The sequence below is a fragment of the Xiphophorus maculatus genome, chromosome 7 (genome assembly GCF_002775205.1).
Source record: "Xiphophorus maculatus strain JP 163 A chromosome 7, X_maculatus-5.0-male, whole genome shotgun sequence".
NCBI classification, from domain to species: domain Eukaryota; kingdom Metazoa; phylum Chordata; class Actinopteri; order Cyprinodontiformes; family Poeciliidae; genus Xiphophorus; species Xiphophorus maculatus.
In genome coordinates, this window is record NC_036449.1 from 13,641,364 (window position 1) to 13,658,850 (window position 17,487).

The 17,487-nt window shown below is 38.7% G+C and overlaps 1 protein-coding gene across 2 annotated transcripts in view; it reads right to left on the reverse strand.

Moving 5' to 3' along the window:
• The window catches only part of gsk3b (glycogen synthase kinase 3 beta), a 38,267-nt gene extending 23,129 nt beyond the window's left edge, over nt 1-15,138 (reverse strand). For both annotated transcript variants that reach the window (XM_005799309.2, XM_014468890.2), the window contains exons 1-2: nt 14,305-15,138; nt 1,705-1,898 (exon numbers count right to left, since the gene is read on the reverse strand). In XM_005799309.2, coding sequence (XP_005799366.1) covers nt 1,705-1,898; nt 14,305-14,392 — 282 coding nt within the window. In that variant the 5' untranslated portion in view covers nt 14,393-15,138. The remainder of the gene's footprint in view (nt 1-1,704; nt 1,899-14,304) is intronic.
• Nucleotides 15,139-17,487: the final 2,349 nt, after the last annotated feature.

Sequence of the window (17,487 nt, forward strand, 5' to 3'; positions counted from 1 at the left end):
AAAATAAAACGTGGGAAGAAACACTTCTATAAGATTAATCTGAAGATGATGGGTTCTGTTTGTATGTGAAACTTGGTGTGCACACTATTGCATATGCTTGACAGTCATGTGAAGAGTTTTAGCTCTCATTTGCCTCATATTTCCTCACCAGCTGTTGGCGAGGAGGATCGGGCTGACTGAGTAAAAGGAAAGTTGGTTTCAGAGAGCCAGGAGGGGCGGAGGGCTGATGCAGAGGGTCTGCTTAACATAGCAGGCCCTATACGATACAACAGCGTGTGATCTTCAGCTGATCACTGGCCTGTTTCAAGTAGCAATCCACTAACCACAGGCTCACAGAGAGCAGTATATGACTTCATCACAGCCAGTATGCAGAGTCACAAGGAGTGCGCGTGCGTCTCTGAGAAGCGCTGTGAATTCAGCAGCAGATGGTCGACCTCCATATCATTAAGTGACATCATTCTTCTTGTTTGGTTTCAGAGTGTGCTGCACTCGCACAAACCCTCAGAAAGGTTAAAAATAGGCCACAGCTCCGCGGAGGAGTTTAGCTGAACCGGTTGGGTTAAAGCGCTATAGGATACAGCTAAATTTTAACAGCTACTGAGCTGCAGGCTGGAAAACTACGGACAGAGCAGTGAGCACAGATCTACACTGAGGAGCCGAACAGCAAAAAAAGCAACAAAGAAATATCCTATGTCCATGGTAAAATCAATAAATTCAATGTTTTTGTAAAATTTCTAATTGTTTCCAGTGGTGTCGTTCTGTTACGTTAAGGTGCAAACTGTTCTGGTAAAACACATTATAGGACAAAATGTGCCTCCTTTGAACACTTTAAAAACAAAGATGACTCCCTCAGTTCTTTCCACCACATATTTACTGGCAACTGCTGTTTTCAGTCACATTTTATTGTTAAAATTATCCCATCTAAAAAGACGTTTAAAACTGTTGACTCACTTATTTAGGTATTTTCAAGGTTTCAAGCAGTTGGTCAGTTGCATCATACAGAGTTCTCTATCTTTATTTTTTTTTAAAACACCCAAACATCTTCTAAATGGGGATTGAGAACTTCTGTTAACATCCCTCTAAAACAGATTCAAAATTGGATTCAAGTTTGGGCTTTGACTAAACCATTTTAAAACATGAATATCCTTTTATCTAAACTAATCATTTGTGGCTGCGGTGGCGTGTTTAGGATCGTTTTTAAAGATGAAGACAAACCTCCACCTTAGTCTCTACTTTTTTTGTAGCTTCTAACAGGTTTTCTTCAAGTTTCATCAATCATCTAACTCTTCATTGCTTCTAACTAGTTTCATTATAACTGCTGAAGAAAATCCGTCAGGCTTCTGAACAAATAAATATTAAAAAGTTCATGTTTGTTAGAGAGAGAAAAAAATCTCCTGGCAATTCTAAACACACTTCAAGTAAAAGAATACACTCCTTTGACACACATAAGCAATTGTGTTGAAAGCACAATGTTTTCTTTGTTGTTTTCTCTGGTTTTGGAGTTTTTTAAATCTCCCTTCAAGTGTAAAAGATCTGCATATTCACATTTACTCAGCTACATCCATTAACACGGCAAATGTTTGTGTTGGACATGTTGTGTAAGATGGAAATAAAACGTCATGACTAAAGTTAAACCCGAGAGGATGTTTGCACATCCTGCTTTCCTTTGCCTTTTTGTGTACACATTTTTCATGCATGTCTCACCTTAAATCTCTTATCTTGTAGGACTTTCTTTATTGCCACTAGTTCCCCAGAGTCGCAGAGTTTTGCTTGGTAGACGACGCCAAAGGATCCGTTGCCGATAACCTTCGTGTCTGTGTAGCTGACCTCCTGTGGCCTGTCGGGGCCTTGGCCAGGAGTGGCCACAACTGTCGTTACCTTGCTGCCATCTTTGTCTCCTACAGAACGGCACAAAGAGACATGCGGGAGTTTATGACAAAGTGGTGAAGCTTTTACAGAGAGCAAGGAAAGAATATGACAGCTTAGATATGAGAGATAAAATGAAAAACAAAAAAGATTTATTTTAAACAGATCCTGTGACAAAACCTTATGTTACACAAGAACTAAATCTTTGAGAATAACATCAGTGTTCATGAAGAGCCACTGGACGTTGTTGACCTATTTTAATATTGGACAATCTGCAGAGCCCTTTTTCATATCAGTGATGCATGATTTGCTGGTTGCAATCACACATTCTCTCTAGTACTTTTATTACTCAAGACGCCAAAACTGTAAAGAACATTGTTTGGCTATTTAAAACACATAGTATGCTACATTTCTAAATTTTCCATTACATTTTCTGATGTTTTCCATCATTTCACAACAATTCCTAATAAATTTATAATAACCACCACTCATTTTCTGATCGTTTCTGATTAATTCAGGCAGTGTATGGTATTTTTCAGAGCTGAGCCATATTATTGCTAAAGAGAAAAAAAACACATTTCCTTACATTGTTATGTGTGTAAGGAACAGGTAGAAAACCAAATGACAAGAGACAAACAAGTAGCATGGATGAAGAAGTCAGCACAGGAAAACTTGAAAAATAAGCGGATGTTGAGGAAATCCTGGATCCTGGAGCTGTTACAGGTTATATCAGCTGTTGTTATGGTTACAGCTCCAGAAGAGGACAGTGACAGGTCTGAAAGTAATGAACCTAATGATGGTGATGTAGGCTGAGATCTTCGATCCACTATAATATCAACATTATGAAGTTGGAGGGCTAGTGTAGCTCAGAGTACACATTAGGGCTGCACAAAATGGCTGAAAACTTATCACAAGATAAGCGTTTCATATCAGACAATATGGATAATTATTGATTAGTTTTTTGTTTTAAATATCTGAAATACTGCCAAACTGGTGGCGTGAAATTTCCAGTTTTATCCACAGTTTTCACACCACGCCTTTGTTTTTTTTGTGGTTTTTTTTCTAAGCAGTTATGAGGCACAGTGGCAAAACCTGAAACTGCTGCTATGCAAGTTACTCAACAAGTTGTTGCTAGGTAACCAAAGAGTGAGTGAGTTAGTTGATGCCTCCAACCTTGCTTAGCTTCCTGTGAGAAGTTGAGTAGCTAAAGTCTTTCCTCTGCCTACATTTCCCAAAATGCTGTGAGGTTCTGGATGGGAGTTTAGTGAATGTTGATAAATATTCTACTAGATGTATTATCTATTGATTTTGATCACGTGTCTATCGCGATCGATCGATCGATCGTGATAGACACGTGATCAATCGATCGATCGATAGATAGAGCTTTATGGTAACTTCCTACAGTTTCAGGTGTAATGTGACATAACATATTGGATAAATAAAAGTGGTATGATGTCACACTTGTATCTTTGTTGTATCTATACTGTACTGTTTAAAGTACAGTATAAAAATCTGCAAATGTCAGAGGTCTCTACAACAGCCAGTGTTAAATAAAGACAAATTTAGAGGAGTACATTCTCCAATAAGTTTTAAAAATGTCCTGCCTCAGACACTACCAGGCCTTCTAGTTTGGTAGCTTTAAAGTTTTCACAAAGACTGTAAAGTCAATAAAAAAATACCAGGAATCCAGGTCCGTCATTCCAGATTTCACACGAACTTTGACCAGCTACCTTGTGAGTACAGAGTACAGTCAATATCTGACTGGTGATGGAATGGATCAGCCATAAGGCTCATTAGCTTGAAATACGACACTGACCTCTGACATTACAGGCATGCCTCACAAATATTTCACCCGACTGTTTTCTGCTGGAAAGAAAACAGCATCCAACTTAAGTAGTCGCCATTAGACATTAGAATAGTCCAAGTTTGTCTTTAACACTTAAATAGCAAAACTGAGATGAGAACTGGAACATAAAGTCAGCAGCTTAAATTCTTTACAGATCTGAGTCTTATGAGAGATGCTTTAATTCTGAAGAGACCCGTTTAACTTCAGAATTACCTGAGAGATCTGGAAACATTCAGGTGCTCTTGGATGTTTGTCTTTCTCTGCCAAATCAAACCTATGGAAAAAGCATCCAGTGGGATGCATGACTCTCTAGTCATTTAAGTTTCCACTCAAAAATAATGAGTCATTCCACTGATGGAAGAAAGTAAAAGTATTGATGGCAGTTCATACCGGCAGATAAAGGGAGGACGGACTGATCAGGATGCTGACTGAAGCATCCACAGAAGAAATCAAAGAGGAACAAATATTAAATGAGGAAAGTCTTTTATTGGACATAAAACAAATGTTGGGAGAGGACAGACAAACACGTGGACTGGTAGAGTCAAACTGAAATAGATTCACCATATTAAAACCTTTACACCCTTTGTCCGCTAAAGACGGTAGCCACAGAACAAAGTTTACTAGTAGGTGTGAAGCAGTGGGCAGCACAAGCAGTGATTCATTAAAACTAATGATGTTTGTGTCACTAACAAGCGTTGTGATTTGTGTTAACAGCATGTGGTCATGGGATGTGAGCACCTTGATTGTGCCTCATTTAGAAAGGGGAGAAAAAAAATCTGGGGGTTTTCCCCTCATTTGTTCACAGCACACAGCTGACTGACAGCTTACAAGAACAGATGGCAGGGAGGCTGGCTACTCTTATGCTCTTTATAACCAAAGGAAACTCTGCATTATATATCCGAAAAAACAGCAGGAGAAATACAATTTAAGAATTTTTGTGCTTTTCAAAAATGACTCCATAAAACTGTGGGATTGCATTAAACTTTAAACAGGCAAATGCTGAAGTTACAATCATAGTCCTCTTCTATGTCTCACCACATAGACCCAATCAGAAACTCCTATTACACTCATCCATTTTGCGTAATTGTGTGATTTGTTGGAGATTAGTCTATCAGTGCCAAGGCCCACTTGAAGTCCCACCCCCACCTACATATAGGGCTGGTATTGAACACGCAGACAATTCAGAAACCTCTTTTCACTACAAGCAGATTCAACTTGTTTTCTCTAATTGAATATAAAAACTTTTAAATTTCAAACATTTGCTATTTATGGTGTGTGTACTAACATTATGATGAGGTTATATTTGTAAAAGATTGTGCCATTTTCCATCTTAAATTTGGCAGAGAAAGCATAGAACTAAAAAGGAAAACTGAGGAGTCCCCAACATTTTATTGGTGTCTGGCCTCCAGCTCCTGACGAAAGCGGTTCTTTACTCAGGCCCAGCCAAGAGATAACACCAGTTTCTCTGTCAGCGGTTACGGCAGTGGAAACAGAACTAGCACTACACAGACACTAGCCCCAGTTTTGGGCTAGTGGGAAAACCCTCCTGCTGCACTATGGGGTTGGATTTGAGGTTCACAATACATTTTTACAGAAATTACTATCATACAGAAGACTGGACAGATGTCAAAAGACAAAATGTATTTTTTGTTAAGATACAAGATACAGTATACACAAACTGGGAATACCTCATTTGATATTCCTGATCCATAGGGGCATCATATCTTGAACAAGTGTTGCTAGGAAGCAGCAAAACAAGCATAAATCTGGCATTAGAAGATAAATGGCCCTTTAAAAGGCCAGTTCAGAGGTTTCTCTCCATCTGCCTCCCACAGCTTTCCCTCACAGCAGCAGAGCTGAGGGCTAAAGTCCACATTAGCTGGCAGTTAAAAGCACATTTATCCACTAGTGGGTTCCAGTACGTGCTGCCTCACACCTGCAGTCTTTGGAAGGACTGAAATTTAACCCCAAAATTACCACAAAGGATTCGACCACCGCCGCAGCACATGTTCAGTCCTCTCTTACTCATCTTGCATTGGAAAAAGATTGCTTTAAACAAAATCTATTTCACACGCACATAAAAATCTACAATTAAATGTATTACTTCAAAGTAGTGATTATTTATTCCTGATAGTTTTAGTCAATCAAATTGATTCTTTTACCTCAAATATTCTCAGAATATGTTCAAATTTAAAGAGAGAGAAAAAAAAAAAATCAAAATTTTTACTGAGACTAAGAATTGTGGATGTTTACTGGTCTTATCAATCACCCTCACTGGCTGGCTGGGGTAATTTTCCAAGAGGGTTATTGATTCTGACACAAACAGGGCCTGCATGGGCAGACTTGCAAATGAGAAAGCAAACACCAAACAATCTTGTCACATGCGTGTTTTCCTGTTTATGTGTGTGGGTTTGTTTTTGCCAAGGTCTGAGCAGTCAGGACATAAAGTCTCAGCGAATGTGACTAAAAATCAAAGTGTGAGAGAATAAAAAAGATGAAAGGAGGTCAGAAAGACTTCGCTCTCTAGAAAGGAGCCTACAGAGAGTAACTGAAGGCAGATTTTGGAAGAACAGGAGAGTTAGTGTGCGTAAGAGGAAGAAAAAAAAAAAAACTGCCTACGTATTCCAGCAGGGCCATTTCTATGACGCCTCTGCACTTCCTCAAACCGTGAGAAATGTCTGCCGACTCACACACACACACAGAGACAACTATGTAGAGCTCACAGTATGATCACACACTGGTGCCAACCAGGGATGACCATGCAATATGACCGCATTTTTCAATAGCTCATTTTCTGCTTTGGCTTCAATGACTGACTGGAAGCCTCGATTATGCAACAATAAGAAGAAAAAAAAGCCTGGAATTACTTTTCCATAACCACTAAATGAAGGATTAGCGCCTCACTACTTCTACTAAATTAAACCTCCATTCTGTCAAAGCAAGATACAGTTTTAATCTAGTAATGTTTTCACCAGAAAACTAAATGCAAACATCCTAAAATAAAAATAAGTTTCCACAACCCTGAACTTGAAGTATTGCTGCAATCAATTCTAAAATATAATTTCATCTACATAAGCCCTACAGCTCAGCTGAAAAGTCTAACAACAGGGACGGTCTGTGCAATTTCAAACCGGATCCATCAATAGTCAATTGAGGTCACCAGGCTAGCCGAGACCACAGCTGGAATCGGCTGACACAGGAACAGCCGAGCCGCTAAGTTGAGAGACAAAATTAAAGCAGGGTGTCATTCAAAGGCACCTCTAGTGTCACAGATAGAAGCGAGGCAAGCTTTCTTCTATTGACCTGAGCCTGTCTATACAGGAGGAAAGTTTCAATCCAATCACAGGTATTGGTTGAGATCAGATCGAGGCGTTCCGCCATCGATCCGTCCCGAGGGTCAGAGCGTACGATGTTCCTGATTCATGTTGATTACAACAAACATGACACGATGTAGCTGAAGAGAAAATGATCAATCAGGAAGTTGGTTGGTCTAAAATTAAAGCATTTCTAAAGGTGACAGTAGCAGAACTCCATTAAATGCATCCATTAGATACATGTGAGGTCAGAAGGCTTGAGATTTAATATTTAAAACATTTTATTGTGATTTAATGATACAAAAAATAAAGTTGTGCATATTTTTGAAGTTGGATTAAAAATTATACTTGTATAAAAATACTACCAAACCAGGAGGCTTTCCATTTGTAGGCACCTCATCTTATTCCAAAACCCCAAATTGAAATTCAAGGCAACCAAGTACATCATTAACCCAAAGAGCAGCCAAAAAAGCCAATAGCAACTCTGGAGGAGCTGCTGAGATCCACAGCTCAAGTGGGAAAATCTCCTGATCAAACAACTATTAGTTGCTTATTCTGAGCTTTACAAAATAATGATATGAAGAAAAATTTACTTGTAAATTAACAATCTATTTTGGGCTTAAGAGAACCCAAAATACAAATTTCTGGCTTCCCTGCAAAACACTATATGATGCTTTACTGGGAAGCGTATCAGTAAATGATACAATGGAAGGAGCCATTGTGGAAAAACCCCAATAGAGGCTGCATAGACAGGACTATGGGAAGAGGTTCACATTTCAGCTGGACATCTCTAAACATAGACCCAGACCTACAATGGAAGCGTTTATATTGAAGCATAGTCATGTGCTATAATGGCCTACTCAAAGTCTTAACCCAAAACCCAATCCTAGATTCAGAATCAGTGAAAAGACTTCAAAGTTGATGTTCAAGAAAATCCCCATCCAATCTGGCTGAGCTTCAGAAATTCTGCAAAGAAACGGAGAACAGACGTGCAGCTGCAGCTAATTTCAAACAAAGCTTATTTTAAAAAATGCAGTCTCTCAAATTCTGTACAATACTGCACAAAAAGGGATTCCTCAGAGGCTCTGAATTTTAATCATTGTTCCATAATACTAAGCCTCAGTCCTCACTGAATAGATTTGTTATTAGATCAAACAATACTGCTTCCAAAAGACTTTCCTGGGTCTCAAGCATCAGTATATGTCAAGAAAATATACAAGAAACGTTTGAAATGGCTGAGCAAAGGGTCCACATTATGCAAAGCCAAGAATATAAAGTGTGATGATGTTAAAGAAAACTGTTTAACAAGAAAGTTATTCTCATTCTTTAGAAGTGTACCAAGCTGTATTTAGCTCATGTAGTATTTTTTAAACTATAATGGTAAAAGTGTGAAGTAAAATGCAAATATGGGACTCAGATATAGCTGAATACTATGTTAAATTATTTAATCAGTTTTAAGTAGAGCTACACAAAGAAAATAATAATAATAATAATAATAATAATCACAACTGATAAGAATCTGGTCAGATAAGTGTTTGGAAGATTAAAAATAAAAAAATTAAAAAAAATTACATTTGGGTTTTTTTTAAATAAAAATTATGTAAATAGTACAGTACTAAATATTTACATCTCTAATTTCAAAACGCCAGATAAGTGCCAAAATAGGACAGAAATATTCTATTAAAACCCATATTAAATATCTAACTTTATTTAAATAAAAAAGAGTTTAAACCCAAAACCAAATAGTCACAAGAAAACATAAATCAATATCACTCAATGGTACATTTCTGTGGAAATTATGCAACAAATAGAGTAAAGAATAGTCTCGTGCAGTTACTGTTGAAGCTCTACTGTACAAGGTAATCTGAGCGTAATCCTTCTGAACTGTTAAAAAAAAATCCACATGGATGTTTTAACTCCCCAAACCTTTGCTCTGGGTTCATATGATTTGTGCCACATACGCCATAAATTGTCAATTCATTTGTACAATGCCAATAGATATTATATTGAAGTTAAGATAATCCTACCTTTAACCTTAAAGGCAAAATCAGGGGTAAATGAGTGTGACAAGGCAAGAGATCTTTCATTTATTAAACCAAGCAGATGCTGGATAAAATGAAATAACGAGGGACAATTTTGTGGGGGGGTGTTGTGCAAATATCTAATAAAAAGCATTCATTTCATAAATGAAATGATAAAAAGCTAAACAAAAGTCAAAGTACACAAATAATTTGACTGAGATGCATGTCCCTTCTGCCTGGCTTTCTAGTTACTAAAGCATTCATCGTCCACTTTCAAGGCACTGGATGATGCCGAGACTTTCCCACTTGATGTATCGGACTTCAAACCTTTAGCTCTCAAGTGGGTGATGATTTACACGCCTGAATAACAGCACGAGCAGACGTGTCTAAACACCATGTTGACACGTGGAGGCAATCACGTCCCGCTGCCGGTGTCCACCTGATGAGACGATTCACTGCATTTCTGAAATGTCCGGTAACAGGAATGTCAGTTCTGACACAAAGCAAACACGGCCAGGCCGTATCGAGATGGAGACAGGGGGTTTTGACAAGACATGACGTGGATGCATAGATTTTAGATATCACAGCAATGCACAGCCACCGAGCTGACTGCACCACAAACACCGAGCTTAACTTGGTCAAGCCAGTTTTTTTAGTCTATTTTCCTGTCTGACGGTAACAGTTCTCGTCTTGCCTGTGAGCCCTGCTGTTTCAATCAGAATCAAAGAGTATAATTAGTTCATTTTGTTCTCATTATCACTAGCAAAATGCATGAGGGGGACAGCAAAGGCGAGGAGGGAAGAGGGTGAGCGCTGCAGCTTTGAAATGCTAAACAGGCCTCTCATTGTTCTTGGCCAGCTGCTTTAGCCCCCAAAAACAAAAACCTACGCGTGCCCCTGTGAATGTATGCACACATGCATGTGTACGTCTCCATCTGCCCGAGAGGGTTAGGGGGGCAACAGCATTCTCTCCGTGATTATACACACATGCTACAGCTGCTTTAGATCATCAGCCAAAGTATTCACACAAAAGCATACATGTGTAGTGTGTGTAGTGTGTGCACATGCAGCAGCATGGTGGAGGTCAGGGTAACAGACATGAGCTAAATGCATCTAGTCAAATGATACACTCTGCTATCGTGCATCTTAAACTCTGAAGGAGTTTAAGAAAACAAGAAATATTAAAACTGCATTATAAGTTTCTTTTGGCCACTTGTTACTCAGCACTTACAGAAACATTATTTATATTGATAAACGACTTATTGATGTCTTAAATAAAATGAATCCAAGCACTAAATATGGACGTTCTGTGCACAGCAGGAAACATGAAAGCGTAGCATCTTGCTAACGAGAGGCAAGTAGGTGAGATTCCTCATCTAACCCTAATGATGTCTCTTTGCACTTTTATCAATACTATGTGTCATAAAGCATTCACACTATTGAGCAGTGAAAAGACCATGAGTCAGCAGAAAAATACAGCAGAAACTCTTCAGGACAGCTAACTACCTGCTCCTGTCACGAACCATCTAGCCTGCTTTAGCTGTCTAATCTGGTTTAGTGGTTAGTTATTCTGCATCTTCGGTTTATTTATTTTACTGCCACCACTGCTGGTGAGAAGATTCAGTTTTAAGACGTCAATAGAAGTTGCGGGAAATTACATTTATTTTTGCAACTTTGGAACAGAATGTTGATTTTGCTTGACTTTTCTACTACCAATTCTTCAGACCAGAGAAGGGAACTATGCAATATAAGCTCACAAACATGGACAAGACTTTAACTAATAAAAACAATATAATTTGAAAGATCTCATTATTAGCATTGAAGTATGGCTTCTACTGCATGTGATAGAATGTAGAGTAATTCAAAGAACCAATGAGGAGAGATTGTTCAACTTTAGAGATGCACTAATCTGGCTTTTACAAGTCATTATTCATTTTCAGTTTTCTTCAGAAGTCTGGAATACAGATTCCAAATTTGGTCATTTATGGGGTTTTTCATAAGGGATATGAAAATACTGAGGTTTTACCATATGCTTATAAAAAAATCCACTAGAAAGAAAATATAATCTACCGCAGTAGCATTTACTTAGTGATATCAAAATATATTTAATATCACAAGTATAAAACTGTTATACATACAAATGTAAAACATTGTTAATTGAGCTTTACACAACACAATGCAGTAAAGGAATATTTAAAAAATAAATTCTGGAAAATACCTTCATCTTCTGCATGGTACATTTATCCTGAAATAAATGCCTTATAACTACAGCTTATACATAAAAGTCTCAGCACAAATTACTTTGTAAAGGACAGAGATAAAACTAAAGGTTAACTGAGTGGTAGCCAGTTTGGCTTTCATTGGGAGATGCACTGAGTGACCAGAAAAACAGTACATTCAGGAATCACCATAAACTTCCACAAACCTTAACGATAAATAATGACTGACTGGGAAAAATGCAACCATTGATTCTTTATTTCAGCATCCATTGTGTGTTTGCCATTCTGACATTGTGGTGTGTCCCAGGAGGAATTACTGCACTGAAACTCTGAGGTGACCCTCAACCTAACCTTCAGGCCAGATTCTACTAACATACATCCTGATCACATCTCAGCTGCAAGGCACCTTTAACCTTCCCTAACAGACTCGTTTTCATCATAATGCATTCCTAAATGAGGAAAAACAAAGCAGGGGCAGTTTTATTTAACATTGCAGATGTCACCATCACAGTTAAATTGATGTCAACAGTCTGGTGTGTGATACACACTCATTTTACATGATATATTGTCCATACCCTTAGCACTAAACCGTTCCTCTGGCCCATTGCCCTCAACTTAGGCATAAATGGGACACTCTTTTACAAAGCTGACCCATCATCACTCAATAAGAGCATGACATTTAACGTGCCTGGTTATCAATCAATAAGATAATATTTTTTATGCTTCTTAAAGAAAGAGGGATTCATTACAGAATAAATACTATAACAAGCAAATAAATTTGAATCTATTTAAAATACCTCTAGGATTCTTGATTATGTATATTAAGAATAATAAAAATTTTCTTTTAAAACATTCTTTATGTTTAATCGTTTCAAAATAGTGAACCGAGTACACAAACCTTTAAATCTTCCCTAATGTATGTGATGATGGGAAGACAGGCTGTGTCAAAATCATCTGTTTACTACATTTATTTCGAGATGCGTCATTAAAACAAAATATGTTTTTGTCCTTATCACAACATATTTTAAAATGGAAACATTACATTGTTTTTGAACCACTAAAAAGAAATAAAAAAAACTGAAATATCTAGCGTGCAAGAGTTATGCGAGCAGAAAACGTAACAATTCTTCCTCAGAGTGTGTGCAGCCCTCCATCTCCTCAGTACTACTTCATTTGTCTCGTATATAGAACAACATGCTGGACAGCTCCCCGCCTCCCCTGCTGCTCATGCTGGGCAGCCTTCTTGTCTGAGGGCCTCATATAAGTAGCTGCTGTTCCAGCATGGCGCTGTCCAGGTGCTTTGGTCCACATTAGAGGTGCTGCATGAAAGAGAACCAAACCAAGTGAAGGTATGAAATCTTTTGGTATTCCACACCCGAAGGTGCAGGAGGTAAAGTGGGATTAAGCCACCGCCTCACCGTTGGCTCTCATTGTATTAACAGCTGATATTTTAGCGTTGACAGATGTGCTGCTACGCTTTTCGCTCCAATGGCTCCATTTGTGATTACGCTAGCGAGTGCAGTGTTCCCTCAAAATCATGTTGAAATTTGCTTTGTGGGCTGCAGTATCAAACATTTTCAATAATAATAAAATAATAATAAAAATAATGCAACATACAAAAAATATGTATTGCTTTACATATAAAGCAACATGGCTGGGCTCATCAAATGGATTTGGTCAAAAGAATGTTGTTCAGATTTTTCTGAAAAGTAGAACATTTTAAATGAACTATGCTTGTTTTCACGTCTCTTATTTTAAAAAAATTAAAAAATCAACCAATAAGATGTGTGATTGCAAACTTAATTACCTTGTGCACAATCCATATTATACAAAAAATTAGAAAGCTATAACTTGAAATAGAATGCTACAGTAATAAACATGACAATTTGACTTAATATGGTACTATTACAAATCAACTGAGGGAAAGTTAGGTTTATTACTTAAAAGGGGAAAATCATTAATCACAGATCATTGCTGTTGATGATTATCTATACTCATAAGAGAAATTACTTTGCAATATCAGCTTTTAAAACGCAGTCATCACCTTAATTTTTAAACTATGCACAAGATCTTGGTATCATTTAAATTGCACTCAATGCTGCTTCAGACAAAATTGGTTTTAACATACAGCTCCTCTGCTTGCATACTTGTTTCCAGCACTTTTCAGGGAGAAGCACCATCAACATTCCTTACAGCCAAATTTTCACCATTACTCATGCTTAAATAGGTGAAAGGTGAAGCAGGGGTGTAGTTCAGCATGTAAAAAATTGCTCCAGTCAACAATGTCAATCGTTTCAGATGTGCTGTATAATTTTAGAAGCAAACTACCAAGCCATACACGCCTTTTTCAAATGCATTAGTACCCAGACAGAAGCGGGTAGGTGGATTTATTTTTGAGATTTCTGACACACACCAAATTAGATCAAAGCGCTGTGTCTGGATGACCACTGCCAGCCTGACAACCCATGGCAGGTAGGGCTTCATCTCTGCGGCCATGAATCTGATTACTCTGTGTCTAGTCGTCGAGGCTGCTAATTTTTAGACAGGCCCACAGAACCCAGTAAACCTGGATGTTCAGAGACAGAGTCAGTTTCGCTCGAGTCAACTATGGGCGTACCTTCCGCTCTGCTCAGACACTTGCGTAATACAGACCGGCCCTACCGCTTTAACTCTGTGTAGAAAGGAATTCCGCTATATGCTGTAATCTAAATTCAGACATTTATTATACCGGATCTCCGGTAGTAGGAAAGGGCTTGGTTGATTATATATTTTTTTTCCATCCTGGGTTGGTGCCAAACCAACGCTTCACTCTTCGGTGGCCCAGCCCAACCCTGCCCCGGTGCGGCCTGCTGCACTGACCGGCCCCCGGTCAGCAGCAGTGTGCGCCGCTGAGCGACATCCAGGCTAAGCTACTCTGTGCTAGCATGACACTTGGACATGTAGAAAAAAGGAAAGAGAGAGAAGGTAGCCCACACCGGGGCCTGTGGTGCATACAGGGGGGAGAAAAGCAGCTCTAGGATTACATTAAGGTGTACTCACGGCTGACTTTCATGCTGCCGAAAGCAGAGGGCTGCGGCACTGGCTTGCAGCTCTCGGCGAAGGATGTGGTCCTGGGCCGACCCGACATGATCCGATCCCTTTAATTCTTTCGACTTGCTAAACTGCAGGGCTGATCGAGTCGCCGAACCTTCTCATCCAAAAAAAAAAAAAAAGGGGGTTGACAGTAAATTAATATCTGTGAGTCTCGGAATAGGGGCACAGGCAGAAAGAGAGCCCGTTAGCACAGTTTTATAATCACAAAATAAAACTGTCCAATCTTTCCCACCGACGGTCAATCAGAGCATCATTTCCCTCCTTTATAGTCCAGCTTTTCTTTCAACGGGCCTCATAAGTAAGACACGTCTCCGACTGAAATAGTCATGAATCTGGCCTCTCCCCGTGGCCCCGTGTTCGATAAAAAGTCCTTTTCGGGGTGATTTCCACAAAAGTGAACAACGGTCAGCTCCGGTTGTCGGTCCAGAATCAAAACGAGCCGTTTGCTTGCCAATTCAGGGACACATGCAGCTCCTCTTCATATCCCGATGTGGAGCCTCAGTGATCCGGCTGCCATGGCGGCTCCCTCACTATACCAGAGCCTAAAGATCTTCTAACGGAAAACCTGTCCGTCGCCGCAGTCTTTATGCGGCTAATTTACACACTTTACGCTGGCGCTAGCTCCGGCCTCACGGTCGTCAAATTTCGGCGTCTGTACCTCGCCCCTGAAGCGGTGAGCCTCTCAGAAAATGATGGTCTTAAGATACAGAATGCGACGATACCGAATGTCTTTTTTTTACTCCTTCCCCATAGGTTTCAGGCTCGCAGTCTTTGTCGCTGCGTATTGTACGTACGCAAATTTCGTAAAGAAGCGCATGTCAAAGAAAGGAGTTCAAGCTGTGAACGTAGCTCGTGACGCTGAATACGAAAATCGTGAACGCGCACACGCTGGATCTGGGGTGGTGAGTTTAGCCAATCAGAGACAGTATCCTTCAGAAATGGGTGTCAACCGCGTGCCTGTGGTCCAATAGCAATGTCGGTCTTGAACACCACATGGCATAATTTGCTCGCTGCCCTCCCTCAAGACTTCAAAGGCTTTTTCCAGTGCCATGACGGGGACAATGGGCGGGGATTTACACAAGATTGATGACCTTTTCGACCAATGGAGCTTGAAAACCAGGCTGTCAGTTCAAAATCCCCCCCAGCTGTCACAGAGCACCGGTGGTCATGCAGCACTGTTGCTATGTTAGTCACAAAATCCTATCCTCTACCTTTCATGGGCAACTTTTTTTTAAACGTCCTCTTGACTCCTCAAATTAATTGTTGTCATATTGCCGATACACATGTGTGTATGAATACCGGTATATTAACAGTTATTTTACGCTTATTTGCAGCAGTTTCATAGTTGTATTGTACAAATCACTATGTGTTTGCTAGAACTTAATGTTCTGATGATCATATATCATCATGATTTTTATCATAATGGTGATTATTTTTATCAACATAATTATTTTATGTTATTTTACATATTCTACAGGAATATGTAATATCCTTTACAACATAAAATACAACCCACAATGTGTCATAAAATCATAATAGTCCTTAACTTTTCAGTATTATTTATTTATGTTTCTTATCTAATTAATCTTACTGTGCTTCAGTATTTTTCATGGACATTTTTCATTAGCTGGATGTGTTGATTAATGGTTATTTAACAGTTCCCAATCAAATGATTGCAGAGCACTGCACAGACTTGCTCTTTGTATTAATAACATAATAAATTATAGTTATTATGGTAGGACAGGTAATGAAAGATAATCATTTAGTTTTTTGTCCTTTTACCTTGAATATTCAGTAGAAAAGCTTAAACATTAATAAATGCTTTTTTTCCCTAATTTTCTTTTGTCCATTAAATCTAAATTTATTTTTAGAGATTGTAACTTTTAAAATGATTGTTTAAACAATGTAATAATTATAAATTTAATCTTGTGAATAGATCACAATATCTGAGAAATATTTTAATTGCTTGATGCGAGTATGGCACATCTCAAAGAGAATGCAAATCACTACTCCTAAAAGGAGAATCTTTCCTTTTTGCTGACGTTAGTGTGTCGGCAGTCTATCTTTTGTGTGATCTATTTATACTTTGTTGTGTCATATATCAAAGGGAATTTCTCCGAGGCTGTCCTTCAATGATTCGTGCACAGCAAGATTTTAAATACAGGCAGCTGGGCAGAAGTAATGAAGGAAACTGCTTTGTCTTCATAGCAACCCATCCCCTGGCAGCACAAGGGGAACAAGTCACAGAGGAACATAGATAAACAATAGTGAAAGCAAAACCAGTGCTCAGAAGACAAAATCTAATAAGAAAGAAAAGAATAAATATTGTGCAAGAGTGCAGCCTTCGAACATTGTTTTTAGATACAGACTTCGACATTCTTCATTTTATTTAGGGTGTTTAATTTGACTGAGCCATTAGTGCATAGGCATATGTCTTAATCTAAAACATCATAGTTCTGGTTGTGTGTTTAGAAAGTCATTGTCCTGCAATATGGTAGTTCTTATCTGCACTCTCAAGATTTTTTTGCAGCCATTAAAAGGTTCTCTTCTAGGATTGTCTTGTATTTAGCTTCATCCATCTGACCACCAACTCTAATTTTTAATAGCTTTGTTGTCCAGAGTCAAGAAAGTACCATATACAGCATAATGCTGCCACCACCACAAGATGTAAAGATAATGTGCGGAATTGATTTTCATCAGACCCATTTATGCATGCAAGTCAAAAAGTTCAAATTACACCAGAGCACCTTCTTCCACATCTTTGTCCCCCAGTGGATTCTAGTGAACTGCAAGCAGGAGGTCTCATGGCTTCCTTGCAGACATTATACAGATTCTTCCACCTGAGTTGTGGATCTGTGCTGCTACCCCAGAGTTATCATGGCCCTATTGTGGCTGTGGAGGATCATAATGTCCCCAAGTTTAATGCAGAAAATAAAAAGGTTACTGTTTATGGCCCAAAAATACAAGATTAGAAATCAAGATTCAACTAGACTCAATAACAGTAATATTAACAGCAGGCAATAAGCCCAGATATTGTTATGGATTCAAACCTCAATTTTAATATCCCAAATAAAATCAGCCCAATCCCTTCTTAAAAAGTAACAGATTTTATTATTTTAATGGCTTAAA